The 22,490-nt window shown below is 43.5% G+C and overlaps 1 protein-coding gene across 1 annotated transcript in view; it reads left to right on the top strand.

Annotated features, from left to right (window-relative positions):
* Positions 1–1,566: 1,566 nt before the first annotated feature.
* Positions 1,567–22,490, top strand: part of kcnd3 (potassium voltage-gated channel, Shal-related subfamily, member 3) — a 302,565-nt gene continuing 281,641 nt past the window's right edge. The window contains exons 1-2 of the mRNA XM_064956447.1: positions 1,567–2,030; positions 3,252–4,461. Of these exons, the coding sequence (XP_064812519.1) occupies positions 3,359–4,461 (1,103 nt within the window). The 5' untranslated portion in view covers positions 1,567–2,030; positions 3,252–3,358. The remainder of the gene's footprint in view (positions 2,031–3,251; positions 4,462–22,490) is intronic.

Below are 22,490 nucleotides of genomic sequence, written 5' to 3'. Positions count from 1 at the left end.
CAGACATACATCTGCTAGTTAGGTAACTCAATTTATTTAACTGATTGTGATTTATCTTCAATGCTCTATCAAATAATAATTTCATAATATAATATTCATAATCTCCTAACTCATGATATATGGCTGGCTGGCTAGTGGCTTTTGTGGGTATTTTAGTATATGATGGTTAGCTAGAGTCTAGACGACCTGTGTTGCTGTTGTCCTGACACACACGTACAACTCCTTACTGAAGAAGGGATGGAGTTGGGTCGGATGATCTCTGATGCAGCTGCTCCTATCTATGGGTGTGTCCGAGCGGTAAACCGAACGAAGCCGACTGTAGACGAGTCAGCGAGTGAAGTCCAGGAAGGCATCAGCGACAGCCGAAGGTTGGACACTAGTCGTTTTCCAACAGCATGGCTCAAATCAACATGGCCGTGTCAACAGAGCGGCTATTGTTTATAAACGTTTTTCTTTATAAATGTTGAAGTAAACTTTTCTATAACCCCCATATCACACACTCACAACCTGAAAACACAACGTGTGTACATTTACGTTCTCAAATATCACTTTCATGTGTATCCCGCGTAAATGTAAATGTAGCTTTAGAATCCATGTTAATGTGAGTCAAACCAAAACACCCTAATTGGTTGACAAATAGTGCCTCACAATGCAGGAACCAGACCAAATAGTGATTATTATGTAGGCTAAATAAAACGTTATGCTGCTGTGGCAGTACTGTTGATATTTAAACGAGATAGCTAGCGCCACACACTCGACCTGCATGTTTGGATACCGGGCGCGCGCAATCTCTGTACAGTGGAGACTGGGAAACATGCACAACCGAGCTCCATACAGGGCAGATCAACAGGTGCAACCAACGGACGGGGTGGGGGGTGGCGAACTTCCCGACGACTAACAGGCAGTGGGTTCTGAACAAGAATTCGGAACCCTTTAGAGACGATGGGCAAAGGGGCATGTAGAGGGCTATCTGTGCACGTGCCTGCTCTATATGTCAAACCTATGATTGTTATTCTGAGAGGAGAGAATATGCCCCTGAAAATAGCTGATTAATGGCTTTGTATTATCAGGTGTAATGAGGTCCAGGCATTTATTTATGTTTCAAATGTTCCCTTGGTACTTCCATATATTTGTCTTGTTTAACAGTTCACTGCGTCATTGGAAGAAAGGCAATTATTACAAAACCCATAGTGTGAGACTTGACTTGATTTCAGTAGCCGAGCCTATAGTATTCCCTCATCTATTGCCTTCTGATAGGTGGAAATAAAAACAAAAAGAGTGATACAACCAGAGCCCATTTCAAAAACGAAACAAGTAGAAGAGGATGAAGATCAAATAATTTAAATGTTCTCTTTTTCATCCATGAAATTGTTAACCTTGTCCTTCTTGATGCCTCGTTCTGAGTCCCAAGGCTATTGGTTTCCTGCCGCGCTTTTAGTAAAAAGCGGACACTGCTGCGAAGCGTTTCTCTCTTTCCGCTGTCCTCGGCTGCACACCGAGGCAAACCGACAATTTAACCGCTAGAACGAGCAGTCGGGGAAATAATAGAAGGAGTGACGGAGAAAGAGAGACAGACAGAGAGAGCGAAAGCAAGAGAGATGAAGCAAGACCGACAGAGTGAGAAGCAGATATGGGGCGTTTATTAGAGTGAGATAACGGAGAAAGATAATCCTACCCCTGTCCAGCACTCTAAAATGTGCTAGAAGGAGAGCGATCCTCAGTGTAGTTTACCGCTTCCCACAGCAGAGGCGGTGGAGCGAAAGCCTTGCGTCGGAGTAGTGGGATTATCCCCTCTTTCTCGCAATGGAACCTGAATGAAAAACGTTGGACAGTTGTTTTAAACTCCAGTGCTTTCGCTTACAATTCTTGCCAAATCGCATCCTGCTATGTTATTCTCCTTTTATTTCAACTTCATATGTGGATTCGGAGGGACATTCTGAAAGGTAACCAACCTACGGCGCAACAGCTGCTCTACAAGTAGTTAGCCCCAGGAAAAGCTCTTATTTTTGTGGATGCAGAAATGTGCATGGGTAAGTGCATTGTATTACCATGAACAGAAACCTAAATTATTGATGTTTATGTAAGAATTGGTTTAGTTTGCTTCAGCAAGGCAGCATCTGTATTCTCATAACACTAATGCAGCCAAATGACTGTAAAAGCTTTCGATTTTGAGAGAACTGACAAAGTCGTAGGCCATTTTACATGGCTTGGTTATGTTTGTCTATATAGATGGATACATTTTTTTCAAACTGAGATATTGAGGGGCAAATACAACAATGTCAGTAGAACCTAAATTCGAGATGACAAGGTATCCATTTATTTAGCCACTGGCTATTCCTCCAAAGGAAACAATGGGTTGCACACCCTTTGGAAATGTTCTGTTAGTTTTGACTCAACAGGTACTGAACAACTTGACTGCCAGTCCGCGGGCTGCACCTCGGAGCCGTCTTTAACAACGGGTTCTACTAAAATTTAGGCCACTGAATTAGAACTACGCACAGTTTTTTTTTTAAAGCTGTAGGCTATGTCTTGGTCTGCCAAGCTGTGAAGGAGAAAATCTGATTTGTTATGAATGTGAAACCTCCCATGACTTGGAAAGAGCGAGCAGGAAGATCCTGAACAATCCTATCTGGCTATTATATTTGTATCATGCACAGAAGAGCAAACCCTGTAACCCAATAGAGTGAAAAAGTACATGCTATTTCCATTTCTTATATTACATCAGAGTAATTATGGAGAATGGATCTTTAAAGGATATTGCAATATGCCCTAGGCTTAAATTACACGTATCATGATCAGATTAAGATACTGTAGGGTTATTCCTATTGGAAGTAATGTACTCCTTCCAGCTAGTTGGTGTCTATTACATGGAATTGTGTTTTCGTATAATTAAGTTGGTATGCATATTTTCTTTGTTTTACATTTATACTACCCTACTATTTCACCTTGACACTACCTTGTTCATTTACATTTTAAAAATAATGTCGTTTTTTAATCATAATGCATCCATTTCTCTCTCTCTCTCTCTCTCTCTCTCTCTCACACACTCACTACTCTCTCCATCATCTTCCTCTCCCGCCTCTCCTGCTTCTCCCACCTCTCCCTCTCTCTTCCCCTTCCACCTTTCCCCCGCTGTCTCTCTCTCTCCCCTCTCCCCCTCTGTCTCCCCCTCCCATCTTTCCTGCTGTCTTCCCTAACCCCCGCTGTCTCCCCTTCCCACCTTTCCCCTCTCTCTCATCCCTCCCCCACAGTCTTCCCCCACCCCTGCCTCTCTCCAGATGGTGAGTGAGCTGAAGCCAAGCTGGTTGTGAAGGTGCTGGTGGACTTGTCCCTGTCCTCGCCCCAAGCCAGACTCACCATGGCGTCGGGAGTAGCAGCGTGGCTGCCCTTCGCCCGCGCTGCTGCTATTGGCTGGATGCCTGTGGCCAACATGCCCATGCCCATCGCCCCCACCGAGAAGAACAAACGCGCAGACGAGCTCATCGTCCTCAATGTAAGTGGACGCCGATTTGAGACCTGGAGGAATACGCTAGATAGATATCCCGACACCTTACTGGGCAGTTCAGAGAAAGAGTTTTTCTACAATGAGGAGACCAAAGAGTACTTTTTTGACCGAGACGCGGATGTGTTCCGCGCTGTTCTCAACTTTTATCGCACGGGCAAGCTGCATTACCCCCGCTCCGAGTGCATCACGTCCTACGACGAAGAGCTGTCCTTCTTCGGGATCATCCCTGAGATCATCGGAGACTGCTGCTACGAAGAGTACAAGGACCGTAGGCGTGAGAACCAAGAGAGACTGATGGACGATGACGAGGACAAGAAAGACGCCAAGCTTCCCAATATGACATTCAGAGAGACCATGTGGAGGGCCTTCGAGAACCCTCACACCTCCACCATGGCCCTGGTGTTCTACTACGTCACCGGCTTCTTCATCGCCATCTCAGTCCTCACCAACGTGGTGGAGACGGTGCCTTGCGGTGCCACCCCTAACACCAAAGAGGTGACGTGTGGCGATCGCTACACAGTAGCCTTCTTCTGCATGGACACGGCCTGCGTCCTCATCTTCACAGTAGAGTACCTCATGAGACTGTTTGCTGCACCAAGCCGCTACCGCTTCATGCGCAGCGTGATGAGCATCATCGACGTGGTGGCCATCTTGCCCTACTACATTGGCTTGGTGATGACAGACAACGAGGATGTGAGCGGGGCCTTCGTGACGCTCCGGGTCTTCCGGGTCTTCCGTATCTTCAAGTTCTCCCGTCACTCTCAAGGGCTGCGCATCCTGGGGTACACGCTGAAGAGCTGCGCTTCAGAGCTGGGCTTCCTCCTCTTCTCCCTCACCATGGCCATTATCATCTTCGCTACCGTTATGTTCTACGCCGAGAAAGGTTCCACGTCGAGCAAGTTCACCAGCATCCCAGCCTCATTCTGGTACACCATCGTTACTATGACGACACTTGGGTAAGGGGAAAAGCATCTGTTTTTGTGCGTGTACGTGTTGTCTGGTTATCTATCTGTGTACTCTTTATCTGTGCTGGAAATGGATGGATGGATTTCACCTAGACAACACAAAGCAGGCAGGGGTAATACGTCTGTCCATGCCATGGTTGTAACGTCACTGCCATGAGTACAGGGGAATCTTGTACCTCATGATGGATCCAGAACATTGGCACAAAGGCACACTGTCATACTGTTCCAAATGTTGTCCTCTGTGCATCTCCTCATCAAACACTAGGGCAGAGAGAGTGGCAGTGGAGATGTCCTGTTCTTTTACAGTAATGCCTCTGCCAACGCTATTGTCTGCTCTTTACACACTACCTGTGGGAGAGAGCCCAGAGGACTGCTGAGGGGAGAGAGAGGGGGGAGGAGTGAGGGAAAGAGGGAGTAAGGATATCAGAGAAAGAGAGAGGGAGGGAGGGATAGAGATTAGAGATAGGAGAGAGAGACTGATATTGAAGTGGATGGAAAAAGTGGAAAAGGTACAGTAGAGTAGGGTTGGGCGATAATACAATAGCATCGACTACCAATGATGATTGACAGCCATCGTCGATGGTGACGACATCGTGATGTGCACTTGACTGGCACTGCGCATCATGGCAGCACACAAGTGACATTCTGAGTAATAAGCCTATTCCTATTTGCTGTAGCCTATTTCAATAAATATGTTATATACACAACACAAGAAAGGAATGTAGGCCAGACAGAGCGGAGCATTTCACCAAATCAACACAAAATGTCCAGTCAGGAAATATTGTTAATCTTTCTCTCTGTCAGATGCATGGGCCTTGGGCTATAGTTTAAACCTATTATTTTTTTTTTTTTATGGACACTGTTTAACTATCTTGTGTCTAGCTGTTAAAAAAATAGCCTACAGTGCATCAGAAAGTATTCAGACCCCTTCACTTTTTCCACATTTTGTTATGTTACAGCCTTACTCTATAATTGATTAAATTGTTTTTTCCCATCATCAGTCTACACACAGTACCCCATAATGACAAAGCAAAAACAGGTTTTTAGAAATGTTTGCAAATGTATTCAAATGAAAAACTGCAATATTACATTTACTTAAGTATTCAGACCCTTTACTCAGTACTTTGTTGAATTACTTTTGGCAGCATTTACAGCCTTGAGTCTTCTAGGTTAAGACGCTACAAGCTTGGCACACCTGTATTTGGGGAGTTTCTCCCATTCTTCTCTGCAGATCCTCTCAAGCTCTGTCAGGTTGGACGGGGAGCGTCACTGCACAGCTATTTTCAGGTCTCTCCAGGGATGTTTGATCGGGTTCAATTCCAGGCTCTGGCTGGGCCACTCAAGGACATTCAGAGACTTGTCCCGAAGCCACTCCTGTGTTTTCTTGGCTGTGTGCTTACGGCCTTTGTCCTGTTGGAAGGTGAACCTTTGCCCCAGTCTGAGGTCCTGAGGGCTCTGGAGCAGGTTCTCATCAAGGATCTCGCTGTACTTTGCTCCATACATCTTTCCCTCGATCCTGACTAGTCTCCCAGTCCCTGCCACTGAAAAACATCCCTACAGCATGATGCTGCCACCACCATGCTTTACCATATTAATGGGTGATGATCTGTCCCTGGTTTCCTCCAGACGTGAAGCTTGGTATTCAGTCCAAAGCGTTCAATCTTGGTTTCATCAGATGGTCTGAGAGTCCTTTAGGTGCCTTTTGGCAAACTCCAAGTGGGCTGTCATGTGCCTTTTACTGAGGAGTGGCTTCCATCTGGACACTCTACCATAAAGACTTGATTAGTGGAGTGCAGCAGAGATTGTTGTCCTTCTGGAAGGTTCTCCCATCTCCACAGAGGAACTCTGGAGTTCTGTCAAAGTGACCACCAGGTTCTTGCTCACCACCCGGACCAAGGCCCTTCTCCCCTGATTGCTCAGTTTGTCATGGCGGCCAGCTCTAGGAAGAGTCTAGGTGGTTTCAAACTTCTTCCATTTAAGAATAATGGAGGCCACTGGGTTCTTGGGGACCTTAAATGCAGCAGAATATTTTTGGTACCCTTCCCCAGATCTGTGCCTCAACACAGTCCTGTCTCAGAGCTCTATAAACAATTCCTTCGACCTCATGGCTTGGTTTTTGCTCTGACATTCACTGTATAGACATATGTAGACAGATGTGTGTCTTTGCAAATCATGTCCAATTAATTGAATTTAAATAAGGTATTTATGTTTTTTAAATTTATAAATTTGCAAAATTCTAAAAACCTGATTTTCCTTTGTAATTATGGGGTATTGTGTGGTGAGGTGAAAAACATTTATGGAATTCATTTTAGAATAAGGCTGTAACGTAACAAAATGTGGAAAAAGTCAAGGGATCTGAGTACTTTTAGAATGCACTGTAATTTAGCTTCTCTCTCCATTCAATAGAAATATGACTTTGGGCTATAGGTTACACTTTTATCATTTTATGTATGGTTTTCTCCCAATCAAACAATGAATCTAACCGAGTTACATATCAATACGTTTTTTGAATAGCCTAAAACATTTGTCAGGGGACTAATAATGAGAGCGAACAAACAATATCTGAAGCCTATACTAAAATCAAATGACAAGTTCAATCAAGTTTAAGCTTATTAAGAAATGAATTATCCATCCAGGTCGGGATAATCCCACCATGCGAGTTTCAAAGCCTAATGGTTAATAACCAATCCTCCTACTAGGCCCATTGTAAAAGCTTTAATACAAAGTTACAATGATGAACAGTAGTCTCTTATTTCCCAAACATTCTAGCCTGAGAAATTGTCCTAAAGTTGCCGCTTTCAAAAATAACAAGAATGAAAGACTAGCCTTGCCTAGACATAGGCTATTCTAAATCGCAGCAATATAAACAATATTATTTATTTACTGTTATTTTATGAGGCAAATAAATCAATGACCAGTTGTGAAGACGGAAGATAGATTGCATCTATCCAGCCCACGATGTATGACCTAACTCACTACGTTAAGACCTAACTCACTACGTTAAGACCTAACTCACTACGTTAAGACCTAACTCACTACGTTAAGACAGCCCGTTCCTCATCAGACTCTCACTGCTCCAACGGTCGCTGCTCCAACGGTCGCTGCTCCAACGGTTGCTAATGATCGCTGCTCCAACAGTCGCTGCTCCAACAGTTGCTAATGGTCGCTGCTCCACTGGTCATTAACAGTCGCTGATGCAACGGTCGCTGCTCCAACGGTCGCTGCTCCAAAGCTCATTGATCCAGCGGTCACTGATCCAACAGCCGCTGCTCCAACGGTTGCTAACGGCCACTGATCCAACAGTCGCTGCTCCAATGGTTGCTAACAGTCGCTGATCCAACAGTCGCTGCATCAACGCTCAATTGGGTTGAGGTTGGGTGATTGTGTAGGCCAGGTCATCTGATGCAGCACCATCACTCTCCTTCTTGATCAAATAGCCTTCACACAGCCTGGATGGGTGTTTTGGTTGTTGTCCTGTTGAAAAGCAAATGACAGTCGCACTGAGCGCAAACCAGATGGCATGGCGTTTCGCAGCAGGCCTGATTCACGTAGTCTCCTCTGAACAGTTGATGTTGAGATGTGTCTGCTACTTGAACTCTGTGAAGCATTTATTTGGGCTGCAATTTCTGAGGCTGGTAACTCTAATGAACGTATCCTCTGAGGCAGAGGTAATTCTGGGTCTTCCTTTCCTGTGTCGGTCCTCATGAAAGCTAGTTTCATCACAGCGCTTGATGGTTTCAAAGTTCTTAGACTTTCAAAGTTCTTAAAATGTTCCTGATTAACTAACATTCATGTCTTAAAGTAATGATGGACTGTCGTTTCTCTTTGCTTATTTGAGCATTTCTTGTCATAATATGGACTTGGTCTTTCACCAAGTAGGGCTATCTTCTGTATACCACCCCTACCTTGTCACAGCACACACAACTGTTTGGCTAAAAAGCATTAGAAGGAAAGAAATTCCTCCTGTTAATTAAAATGCATTCCAGGTGACTACCTCATGAAGCTGGTTGAGAGAATGCCAAGAGACTAGGCCTCCATAATCGCCCGACCTCAAAACCTGCAGGCTGTGTAAGGGCTATTTGACCAAGAAGAAGAATGATGGAGTGCTGCATCAGATGACCTAACCTCCAGAATCACCCGACCTCAACCCAATTGAGATGGCTTGGGATAAGTTTGACCGCAGAGTGGAGGAAAAGCAGCCAACAAGTGCCCAGTAGATGTGAGAACTCCTTCAAGACTGTTGGAAAGCATTCCAGGTGAAGTTGGTTGAGAGAATGCCAAGCATGTGCAAAGCTGTCATCAAGGCAGAGGGTGGCTACTTTGAAGAATCTCAAGTATAACATCTATTTTGATTTGTTAAAAAACCTTTTGGTTACTACATGATTCCATATGTGTTATTTCACAGTTTCGATGTCCTCACTATTATTCTACAATGTAGAAAATAGTACAAATAAAGTGACTGTCCAAACTTTTGACTGGTACTGTATACAGTTGAAGTCGGAAGTTTACATACACCTTAGCCAAATACATTTAAACTCAGTTTTTCACAATTCCTGACATTTAATCCTAGTAAAAATTCCCTGTCTTAGGTCAGTTAGGATCACCACTTTATTTTAAGAATGTGAAATGTCAGAATAATAGGAGAGATAATTATTTATGTCAGCTTTTCTTTCTTCCACATTCCCAGTGGGTCAGAAGTTTACAGACACTCAATTAGTATTTGGTAGCTTTGCCTTTAAATTGTATAATGTGGGTCAAATGTTTTGGGTAGCAGCCCACAATAAGTTGGGTGAATTTTAGCCCATTCCTCCTGACAGAGCTGGTGTAACTGAGTCAGGTTTGTAGTCCTCCTTGCTCGCACACACTTTTACAGTTCTGCCCACAAATTTTCTATAGGATTGAGGTCAGGGCTTAGTGATGGCCACTCCAATATCTTGACTTTGTTGTTCTTAAGCCATTTTGCCACAACTTTGGAAGTATGCTTGGGGTCGTTGTCCATTTGGAAGACCCCTTTGCGACAAATCTTTAAATTCCTGACTGATTTCTTGAGATGTTGCTTCATTATATCCACATCATTTCCCTTCCTCGTGATGCCATCTATTTTGTTAAGTGCACCAGTCCCTCCTGCAGCAAAGCACCCCCAAAACATGATGCTGCCACCCCTGTGCTTCATGGTTGGGATGGTGTTCTTGGGCTTGCAAGCCTCCCCCTTTTCCTCCAAACATAACGATGGTCATTATAGCCAAACAGTTTTATTTTTGTTTCATCAGACCAGAGGACATTTCTCCAAAAAGTACGATCTTTGTTCCCATGTGCAGTTGCAAACCGTAGTCTGGCTTTTTTATGGCGGTTTTGGAGCAGTGGCTGCTTCCTTGCTGAGCGGCCTTTCAGGTTATGTTGATATAGGACTCGTTTTACGGTGGATATAGATACTTTTGTACCTGTTTCCTCTAGCATCTTCACAAGGTCCTTTGTTGTTCTGGGATTGATTTGCACTTTTCGCACCAAAGTACGTTCATCTCTAGGAGACAGAACGCGTCTCCTTCCTGAGCGGTATGACGGCTGCGTGGACCCATAGTGTTTATACTTGCGTGTCATTGTTTCTTTTGATTTCCCATGATGTCAAGCAAAGAGGCACTGAGTTTGAAAGTAGGTCTTGAAATACATCCCCACCTCCAATTCACTCAAATGATGTCAATTAGCCTATCAGAAGCCATAGGCTATTCTCAATCACAACGTTATGACAGATTGAACAGACACTATTAATAAAGGAGGAAGAGGCAATTGAAGCAATTATTATCCATTACATCATTTTCTGGAATTTTCCAAGCTGTTTAAAGGCACAGTCAACTTAGTGTATGTAACCTTCTGACCCACTGGAATTGTGATACAGTGAATTATAAGTGATACAGTGAATTATATCTGTCTGTAAACAATTGTTGGAAAAAATGACTTGTGTCATGCACAAAGTAGATGTCCAAATCGACTTGCCAAAACTATAGTTTGTTAACAGGAAATGTGTGGAGTTGTTGAAAAACGAGTTTTAATGACTCCACCCTAAGTGTATGTAAACTTCCTACTTCATCTGTATACACATTATACATATATGAGATACTCAAGCTCCAATGCAGCTGTTTTTATCTCAATATCAAATCATTTTTGGCCAACAATGAGATATATCATAGTGTGGAAATATATATAAAACACAGGAAATCGCATTTTTGACTGTACTGGGCTTTGAAGCTTATTAAAAAATAAATGATCCCTCCATGCTAGGTTGAAAAGGAAATGGCCAATCCTCCTACTAGACCTATCAGAAAAGCTTTAAGATAGTAACAGTTATGAACAGTAGATTATTTCCCAAATATTCAGATAGGCTAAGAAGGGAGTTTCCTAAAGTTGCCGCTTTCTAAAAAGAACAAAAATGCAAGTCGGATCCTATAGGCCTAGCCATAGGCTATTCTCAATCACATCTTTATGACAGAAGCAATTGAAGCAATTATTATCCAGTTCTGAAGATGGTAGATTTAGCTTATATCCAGCCAATGATTTATCCTAACTCACTACAGTAAGACAGCAGCCCGTTTGTCATCGGTTGACCGTCACTTTGCTCCGTCGTGTGCGGGCCACACAGACACAGACGTACACACACCTGTTCCATGCTGAAACACCACCAGAAAGGGATATTAGAAAAGATGAGTCTCTCCCTCAGCAACATTATCTTTCATCATGATTCGTCCAATTCATCCATGCAATTCAAAAAAAAAAACGTTTTGTCCACACACACACACACAAACGTTTTATGAGTAAATATCACGATAGGACAAAGGTTGACATTGCATAACCCTAACACACACACACACACACACACACACACACACACACACACACACACACACACCTGTCGCAGTGCCACTGCTGCCCATTAGGCCAGATGATGATGTGTTGTATGTGAGAGTGTGTTTGAGTCAATGTGTGAGTCAGACTGAGGGAGAGGCTGACAAATTGTTCTGTCCTCTTAAATTTCACAGCCGTAGACAAGAGCACTAGACAGACCCAGAAGGACCCTGTCTAAGCCATAGACAGAGCCACATAGACAGGTAGCCATAGACATGCTATAGACAGAGACATAGACAGGCCACAGACAGAGAGCCATCGACAGGCCACAGACAGAGAGCCATCGACAGGCCACAGACAGAGAGCCATCGACAGGCCACAGACAGAGAGCCATAGACGGGCCACAGACAGAGAGCCATAGACAGGCCACAGACAGAGAGCCATAGACAGGCCACAGACAGAGAGCCATAGACAGGCCACAGACAGAGAGCCATAGACAGGCCACAGACAGAGAGCCATAGACAGGCCACAGACAGAGAGCCATAGACAGAGCCACAGAGGTGATACAAGGGTAGCAGTAACTCAATGGTTGGGTTTGGAGCTCCTGGCAACCTCCCATAAGACAGAGTAATCCTACTAAGCAGAGTAATCCTACTAAGCAGAGTTATCCTACTAAGCAGAGTAATCCTACTAAGCAGAGTGATCCTACTAAGCAGAGTAATCCTACTAAGCAGAGTAATCCCACTAAGCAGAGTTATCCTACCAAGCAAAGACATCAGAACAACATACAGTTGTGGGTTGAGCTTTAGTTAAGTGTGCTAATGTGGCCTTGGAACCCAACCCGATTACTTACACAATGTTACCTTAGATGTACCTCAGGGATGCCTGGCCTGCAATCAGTGAGCTATACTCTAATGACAGGTCACAATGTTGGTGGCTCATATCCTGAGTGAGACCTGAGAGCCAGGTTGTGCTCTTCTGTTGCTGTGTGTGTGTGTGTGTGTGTGTGCGCGTGTGCGTATGCGTGCGTGTGTGGAAGGGGGATTAGGGTTTTTGGGTTAGGTGTCTATGATTGTGAGTGCACAAAAGCGATTATAGGTAGGTGCATACACTAGGACATTGTCTAATGTAGGTTACACGGTCGAGGCTTTTGCCAAATAGAATTACCACTCTAATTAATCAGAAATCTCATTTGGTTGTTTGAAGGTACTCACGTAACTACAGTAGCCTATCGTACCGGATATTGAGTGTAGCAGAATCAGTTATGCTGTATATTGTCATAAAGAATAGTTCCATCTATTTCTCCACCTATTAATCAGGGAGTGAAAACTCAGTTTTGCTCCCATTTATGTTCATTTGATTGATTGAGAGGAAAACTAGTTCATGCAGACATTGTTTTTATTTTGTCTTCTCTTCCATGCGCAGCTTGTCTCGTAGCTCCAGGGCACAGTGGAGTGTTGTTCACAGCTCTGCTCTGTTCTGCTCTGTTCCAACAGACTCTCATATCATCTGCTCTCCCATATTTAATTTACTGCTCACTTGTTGCTGGTCATGCCCCTGTGTTTGGTCTAATTTCTCTCTCTCTCTCTCTCTCTCTCTCTCTCTCTCTCTCTCTCTTTCTCTTTCTCTTTCTCTTTCTCTTTCTCTTTCTCTTTCTCTCTCACTCTCTTTCTCTCTCTCACTCTCTTTTTCTCTCTCTTTTTTTCTCTCTCGCTCTCTCCCTGTGTTATAAATAAAGATCCGTCCCAAGGCAACAGCTCTCTAAACCCAGACAGTGAGAAGAAGATGGCTGGTGTGTGTGAGTGCGTGTGTATCGAGACACAGCTTCAAATCAAATCAAAGTTTATTTGTCCCGTGCACCGAATACAAGGTATAGACCTTACAGTGAAATGCTTACTTGCGAAAAAGGTATGTGTGTGTGTGTGTGTGTGTGTGGGTAAGTAAATAAATAAAACAACGAAAATAAGAGTAGCAAGGCTATATACAGATACCTGTGAGACAGTCTTATTGAGGTAGTATGTACATGTACTGTAGGTATGGTTAAAGTGACTATGCATATATGATGAACAGACAGTAGCAGTAGCGTTGGCGGATGGTGGGTGGGACACAATGCAGATAGCTCGGTTAGCCAATGTGCGGGAGCACTGGTTGGTCGGGCCAATTGAGGTAGTATGTACATGAATGTATAGTTATAGCTTCCCGCCAGAGCTGCTGTAGCTCCGTGTCCCAGACAGACAGTCATCTGTCACTGCTGTAGCTCCGTGTCCCAGACAGACAGTCATCTGTCACTGCTGTAGCTCCGTGTCCCAGACAGACAGTCATCTGTCACTGCTGTAGCTCCGTGTCCCTGACAGACAGTCATCTGTCACTGCTGTAGCTCCGTGTCCCAGACAGACAGTCATCTGTCACTGCTGTGGATCTTACCAGTGTATTGTTTGTGTGACAATAATCCAGACATAATCAGAAATACATAATCCCTCAGCAACAATGAGCAATAAAGAAGAAGGTGAGTAGGTATTTAGAGCACAGCTCCCCTCTCTCTCACTTTCTCTCTCTCACTTTCTCACTTTCTCTCTCTCACTTTCTCTCTCTCACTTTCTCACTTTCTCTCTCTCACTTTCTCACTTTCTCTCTCTCACTTTCTCACTTTCTCTTGCTCTCGCTATTGCTCTCTGTCTCGCTCTCTGTCTCTCTCTGTTACTCTCTCTCTCTCTCTGAATAGGGTGTAATACACACAATATCAGCATGCTGGACTGTATCAACTATCCAAGGCACTGCTTGTCCTGACAGACCATGAAACACTGGAACACACTGCAAGCTCTCTCTCTCTCTGTCACTCTCTCTCTCTCTCTCTGTCACTCTCTCTCTGTCACTGTCACTTTCTCTCTCTCTCTCTCTCTCTCTCTGTCATTCTCTCTCGCTCTCCCTCTCCCCTGCCGGTTGGCGGGTGGTAATGACTCCATGACAGTAGCAGGTTATCATGAGGGAGGGAGGAAGGGAGGCAGAGAGAATAATTTAGGTAAGGGGCAGAGAGAGGGTATAAGGGAGAGAGGGAAGAGGAAAAATAGATATTTTTAGAGACAGAAATAGAGAGTGGGATAAAATGAGAGGGGGTAGTAATCTTTTTAATATGTAGTCCCCTGTGAGGATCCATCCTGATATTTGACTGGACCTTTATCATATTTCCCACTGGGGTACACAACGGGAACATGTTGTCTTGTAACAGCCAGGCCAAATGTAAATCCCATTCAGGTCTGTGGAGAGTGTCGACAGCGGCACAGCCATTTAGGAAAGTGGAGTTTAGGAGGATTTACCTTCAGACAGACTACAGAGGGTTGTTAGTGAAATTGATTTTGACCTTTGAGAGGGCAGCAGCACGGTAGGATTTGTCATTTTGGCCTGAACCAATAAAATGAATATGTCTTCCGATCTCGGGAAGAGGGAGGTAGGGAAGGAGAGAGGGGGATAGGAGATGGAGAGAGGGAGGGAAAAGTAGTAGGAGACAAGAGGTAGTAGGAAAGAGAGCAGGAGAGGTAGAGACAGAGAGATAGAAATAGAAAGAGAGAGGGAGGATAGGTTGGAATCTATGAGTAGACCTGAATGTGACCTTTTGTCTGTTTGGCGTATTTAGACTGACCTTTCCCAGTGACACACCCCTCTCTCCTTTCTCATGGAACCATGAAGAATGTCACAGAAATAGGAAAACTGCACAATAATGATGCTGCTCTGGCAGGTTGTTTGGAATTAGACTTATGGGACCTGGAGTTTTGTTGAAATTTGTCAGTTTGCCTTTTATATAACTGTTGAAGACTACACATGGTGAGATGATGTAGCTTATAGCCATGATGGCCTCCTTGTCTAACTGGCGTTACAGCAATCTAAAATGGGAATCTGATGCTCAATTGGTAGAGCATGATGCCTGCAACACCGAGAGGGGGTTCGATACCTGGCACTATCTGTACGTGATATGTATGCATGCATGACTGTAAGTTGGTTGTTATATGGTATTGTATGATGGGATGAGATGTAAGCATGGGAACAGTGTCCCAGCTGGGTCAGAAATGGATCTAACGTAGCAGGTGTAAAACAATAAATGCCTGAAACTAGATACATACTGGTTTTGACGAGAAGGGGGAGGCTCTTTTCCTGTTCTACCAATCCAGTAAATGTGGAGGAGGAGTTAATATGGAGTGTCACCTTGTTAACGTCACAGGCTCTCTTTCCATTTCCCCTGAAAACTGGAACATCCGGTTGTTGAGGACTCAGCAGAGGCTGGTCAGAAATAGACATTCTTCTAGGAATCCTGGCGAGAACATCGCTGATTGACGTCATGCATACGTACCGTTGTTACTAATAGTCTTTCCTTATGTACCTGAATTACTTGTCATTATGTATGATGTCCTATGAAACGGACAACAAATCTGATCAAGCTTTTTGTCTATGCATGTATACAAATACATGAACGAACCCATTTCGAGATGTGATACAAACATTAATTCAGGTCTCATGAAAGAGACCGCACAATACTAAGCTAGCTACAATCAGCTGCCATCAACGACAAATTAAGAGGCTTCCGTTTTGACACTGGGTGTTTTGTTGGTGCTATATTGGCAATGGTCGGATGGATGTGATCACATTGTATTGTGATCATTAGCGTTCCCACAGCCCAGAGGCTCCCAATCACAGAGCACTTGTTTCTGATCACAGTTCCCACTGAATCAATAGCCTGCTCTCAGTCTCCTGGACAACCGGACAACGACCTCGGTCTGACGCTCACTCTATCTATCTGCTGCTACAGGCTACAGAGGTGTGTGCGTGTGTGCATGTGTGTGTGTTTGTGTGCGTGTGTGCTATGCTTGAGTGATATACCCTATATCGAATACCGGGGTATTTTGAAATACAGATGGTATGAATTTGAAAACCATCAACAACAACAAAAATGTGTATGTGTGTATATGTGTATATGTATATATGTGTATATATGTGTATGTGTGTATGTGTATATGTGTATATGTGTATATGTGTATATGTATATATGTATATATGTATATATGTATATATGTATATATATGAACATGAACACTACCAGTCAAAAGTTTGTACACACCGACTCATTCAAGGGTGTTTCTTTATTTGTACTATTTTCTACATTGTAGAATACTATTAAAGACATCACAACTATGAACTAACACATATGGAATCATGTAGTAACCAAAAAAGTGTTAAAAATATATATTTTATATTCTTTAAAGTAGCCACCCTTTGCCTTGATGACAGCTTTGCACACTCTTGGCATTCTCTCAACCAGCTTCACCTGGTATGCTTTTCCAACAGTCTTGAAGGAGTTCCCACATCTGCTGAGCACTTGTTGGCTGCTTTTCCTCCACTCTGCCATCCAACTTATCCTAAGCCATCTCAATTGGGTTGAGGTCGTGTGATTCTGGAGGCTAGGTCATCTGATGCAGCACTTTATCATTCTCCTTCTTGGTCAAATAGTCCTTACACAGCCTGCATGTGTGTTGGGTCCTGTCAAAAAACAAATGATAGTCCCATTCTGCGCAAACCAGATGGGATGGCATATCGCTGCAGAATGCTGTGGTAGCCATGCTGGTTAAGTGTGCCTTGAATTCTAAATAAATCACTGACAGTGTCACAAGCAAAGCACCCCCACACCATCAAACCTCCTCCTCCATGCTTCATGGTGTGAACCACACATGTGGAGATCATCCGTTCACCTACTCTGCATCTCACAAAGACACGGTGGTTTCAAATTTGGGCTCATCAGACCAAAGGACATATTTCCACCGGTCTAATGTTCATTGCTTGTGTTTCTTGGCCCAAGCAAGTCTCTTCTTCTTATTGGTGTCCTTTAGTAGTGGTTTCTTTGCAGCAATTCGACCATGATGGCCTGATTCTCGCAGTCTCCTCTGAACAGTTGATGTTGAAATGTGTCTGTCACTTGAACTCTGTGAAGCATTTATTTGGGCAGCAATTTCTGGGGCTGGTGACTCCAATGAACTTATCCTCTGCAGCAGAGGTAACTCTGGATCTTCCTTTCCTGTGTCAGTCCTCATGAGAGCCAGTTTCATCATAGTGCTTGATGGTTTTTGCGACTGCACTTGGAGAAACATTCAAAGTTCTTAAAATGTTCGTGATTGACTGAACTTCATGTCTTAAAATAATGATGGACCGTCATTACGCTTTGCTTATTTGAGCTGTTTTTGCCATAATATGGACTTGGTCTTTTACCAAATAGGGTGGTATACAGAAGATAGGGCTATCTTCAAATGCACCTTTATTTCACCTTTATTTAACCAGGTAGGCAAGTTGAGAACAAGTTCTCATTTACAATTGCGACCTGGCCAAGATAAAGCAAAGCAGTTCGACACATACAACAACACAGAGTTACACATGGAGTAAAACAAACATACAGTCAATAATACAGTAGAAAAATAAGTCTATATACAATGTGAGCAAACAAGGTGAGATAAGGGAGGTAAAGGTAATAAATAGGCCATGGTGGCAAAGTAAATACAATATAGCCATTAAAACACTGGAATGGTAAATTTGACAGTAGATGAGTGTGCGAAGTAGACATACTGGGGTGCAAAGGAGCCACATAAATAAATAAATACAGTAGGGGAAGAGGTAGATGTTTAGGCTATTTATAGATGGGCTATGTACAGGTGCAGTGATATGTGAGCTGCTCTGACTGCTGGTGCTTAAAGCTAGTGAGGGAGATACTTTAAGTTTCCAGTTTCAGAGATTTTTGTAATTCATTCCAGTCAATGGCAGCAGAGAACTGGAAGGAGAAGCAGCCAAAGGAGGAATTGGCTTTGGGGGTGACCAGTGAGATATACCTGCTGGAACGCGTGCTACGGGTGGGTGCTGCTATGGTGACCAGCGAGCACAGATAAGGTAGGACTTTACCTAGCAGGGTCTTGTAGATGACCTGGAGCGAGTGGGTTTGGCGACGAGTATGAAGCGAGGGCCAGCCAACGAGAGCATACAGGTCGCAATGGTGGGTAGTATATGGGGCTTTGGTGACAAAACGGATGGCACTGTGATTGACTGCATCCAATTTGTTAACTTCTTGAAACTCCCCATCCCGGATCCGGGATTGTGACTAAAGCCTCAGGCTCATTAGCATAACGCAACGTTAACGATTTCTGAAAATCGCAAATAAAATTAAAATAATGCGTTTGCTCTCAAGCTTAGCCTTTTCTTAACAACACTGTCATCTCAGATTTTCAAAATATGCTTTTGAACCATAGAAATTGACTAATTTGTGTAAGAGTATGCAAAGCTAGCATAGCATTTTGTGTAGCATGTAGCACGCAACATTTTCACAAAAGCCAGATAACCAAATAAATAAAATCATTAACTTTGAAGAGCTTCGGATGTTTTCAATGAGGAGACTCTCAGTTACATAGCAAATGTGCAGTTTTTCAAAAAAATATTATTTGTGTAGGACAAATCACTCCGTTTTGTTCACATTTGGCTATGAAAAAACCCTGTATACAGTTATAGCCTGAAGCTCATTAGCATAATGTAACGTTAACGATTTCTGAAAATCGCAAATAAAATGAAAATAATGCATCTGCTCTCAAGCTTAGCCTTTTCTTAACAACACTGTCATCTCAGATTTTCAAAATATGCTTTTGAACCATAGAAATGGACTAATTTGTGTAAGAGTATGCAAAGCTAGCAATGCATTTTGAATAACATGTAGCACGCAACATTTTCACAAAAACCAGATAACCAAATAAATAAAATCATTTACCTTTGAAGAGCTTCTGATGTTTTCAATGAGGAGACTCTCAGTTACACACCAAATGCGCAGTGTTTCCTGAAAGCTTCTGTGTGTAGGAGAAATCGTTCCGTTTTCTACATTGCGCCTGGCTACTGAAACGAACCGAAAATGCAGTCACCTACAACGTAAAACTTTTTCCGGATTAACTACATAATATCGACCGAAACATGGCAAACGTTGTTTGGAATCAGTCCTCAAGGTGTTTTTTCACATATCTCTTCATTGACATGCAGTTCGTGGAAGCTTGCTTTACTCTGTGTATTGTTTGGAAAAATACTGGCAGGTGACTTTTGCGCACCAATTTCGGCGCAGGACACCGGGCGGACACGTGGTAAATGTGGTCTCTTATGGTCAATCTTCCAATGATCTGCCTACAAATACGTCACAATGCTGCAGACACCTTGGGGAAACGACAGAAAGGGCAGACTCATTCCTCTTGCGTTCACAGCCATATAAGGAGATCATGACAAACAGAGCCTCAAAAATCCTTGTCATTTCCTGGATGCCATGTCATCTTGGTTTTGCCTGAAGCTCACGTTAAAGGGCACGCACAGAGAAGATATTTGTATTTCTGGACACGTCAGAGTGTTTTCTTTCGAACAGTAGCAATTATATGCATAGTCGAGCATCTTTTTGTGACAAAATATCTTGTTTAAAACGGGAACGTTTTTCATCCAAAAATGAAATTGCGCCCCTAGAGTTCAAAGAGGTTAACCTCTTGAAACTCCCCATCCCGGATCCGGGATTGTGACTAAGCCTCAGGCTCATTAGCATAACGCAACGTTAACGATTTCTGAAAATCGCAAATAAAATTAAAATAATGCGTTTGCTCTCAAGCTTAGCCTTTTCTTAACAACACTGTCATCTCAGATTTTCAAAATATGCTTTTGAACCATAGAAATTGACTAATTTGTGTAAGAGTATGCAAAGCTAGCATAGCATTTTGTGTAGCATGTAGCACGCAACATTTTCACAAAAGCCAGATAACCAAATAAATAAAATCATTTACCTTTGAAGAGCTTCTGATGTTTTCAATGAGGAGACTCCCAGCCACATACCAAATGCGCAGTGTTTCCTGAAAGCGTCTGTGTGTAGGAGAAATCGTTCCGTTTTCTACATTGCGCCTGGCTACCGAAACAAACCGAAAATGCAGTCACCTACAACGTGAAACTTTTTCCGGATTAACTACATAATATCGACCGAAACATGGCAAACGTTGTTTGGAATCAATCCTCAAGGTGTTTTTTCACATATCTCTTCATTGACATGCAGTTCATGGAAGCTTGCTTCTCTCTCTGTGCCCCATGGAAAAATACTGGCAGGTGACTTTTGCGCACCAATTTCGGCGCAGGACACCGGGCGGACACGTGGTAAATGTGGTCTCTTATGGTCAATCTTCCAACGATCTGCCTACAAATACGTCACAATGCTGCAGACACCTTGGGGAAACGACAGAAAGGGCAGACTCATTCCTCTTGCGTTCACAGCCATATAAGGAGATCATGACAAACAGAGCCTCAAAAATCCTTGTCATTTCCTGGATGCCAAGTCATCTTGGTTTTGCCTGAAGCTCACGTTAAAGGGCACGCACAGAGAAGATATTTGTATTTCTGGACACGTCAGAGTGTTTTCTTTCGAACAGTAGCAATTATATGCATAGTCGAGCATCTTTTTGTGACAAAATATCTTGTTTAAAACGGGAACGTTTTTCTTCCAAAAATGAAATAGCGCCACCATAAGTGTAAGAGGTTAAGTAGGGTGTTGGAGGCTATTTTGTAAATGACATCGCCGATGTTGAGGATCGGTAAGATGGTCAGTTTTACGAGTGTATGTTTGGCAGCATGGGTAAAGGATGCTTTGTTGCGAAATAGGAAGCCAATTCTAGATTTAATTTGGATTGGAGATGTTTTATGTGAGTCTGGAAGAAGAGTTTACAGTCTAACCAGACACCTAGGTATTTATAGTTGTCCACATATTCTAAGTCAGCAAGAGCGACAGCAAGAGCCGTCCAGAGTAGGGATGCTGGACGGGCGGGCAGGTGCAGGCAGCGATCGGTTGAAGAGCATGCATTTAGTTTTACTTGCATTTAAGAGCAGTTGGAGGCTACGGAAGGAGAGTTGTATGGCATTGAAGCTCGTCTGGAGGGTTGTTAACACAGTGTCCAAAGAAGGGCCAGAAGTATACAGAATGGTGTCGTCTGCGTAGAGGTGGATCAGAGACTCACCAGCAGCAAGAGCAACATCATTGATGTATACAGAGAAGAGAGTTGGCCCAAGAATTGAACCCTGTGGCACCCCCATAGAGACTGCCAGAGGTCCGGACAACAGGCCCGCAGATTTGACATACTGAACTCTGTCGGAGAAGTAGTTGGTGAACCAGGCTAGGCAATCATTTGAGAAACCAAGGCAGTTGAGTCTGCCGATGAGGATGTGGTGATTGACAGAGTCGAAAGCCTTGGCCAGGTCAATGAATACGGCTGCACAGTATTGTTTCTTATCGATGGCAGTAAAGATATCGTTTAGGATCTTGAGCGTGGCTGAGGTGCACCCATGACCAGCTCTGAAACCAGATTGCATAGCGGACAAGGTACGGTGGGATTCGAAATGGTTGGTAATCTGTTTGTTAACTTGGCTTTCGAAGACCTTGAAGAGGGAGATGACTGCTGCTTTCCAATCTTTGGGGAACCTCAGAAAGAGAGGTTGAACAGGCTAGTAATAGGGGTTGCAACAATTTCGGCAGATCATTTTAGAAAGAAAGGGTCCAGATTTTCTAGCCCGACTGATTTGTGGGGATCCAGATTTTGCAGCTCTTTCAGAACATCAGCTGACTGGATTTGGGAGAAGGAGAAAGGTGGAAGGCTTGGGCGAGTTGCTGTGGGGGGTGCAGTGCTGTTGACCGGGGTAGGGGTAGCCAGGTGGAAAGCATGGCCAGCCATAGAAAAATGCTTATTGAAATTCTCAATTATAGTGGATTTATTGGTGGTGACAGAGTTTCCTATCCTCAGTGCAGTGGGCAGCTGGGAGGAGGTGCTCTTATTCACCATGGACTTTACAATGTCCCAGAACTCTTTTGAGTTTGTGTTGCAGGAAGCAAATTTCTGCTTGAAAAAGCTAGCCTTGGCTTTTCTAACTGCCTGTGTATATTGGTTTCTATCTTCCCTAAAAAGTTGCATTTCAAGGGGGCTGTTCGATGCTAATGCAGAACGCCACAGGATGTTTTTGTGTTGGTTAAGGGCAGTCAGGTCTGGAGAGAACCAAGGGCTGTATCTGTTCCTGGTTCTAAATTCTTGAATGGGGCATGCTTATTTAATATGGTGAGGAAGGCGTTTTTAAAGAATAACCAGGCATCCTCTACTGACGGGGTTAGGTCA

The sequence above is a fragment of the Oncorhynchus masou genome, chromosome 33 (genome assembly GCF_036934945.1).
Source record: "Oncorhynchus masou masou isolate Uvic2021 chromosome 33, UVic_Omas_1.1, whole genome shotgun sequence".
NCBI lineage: Eukaryota > Metazoa > Chordata > Actinopteri > Salmoniformes > Salmonidae > Oncorhynchus > Oncorhynchus masou.
This window is presented reverse-complemented; position numbering and strand designations above follow the sequence as displayed.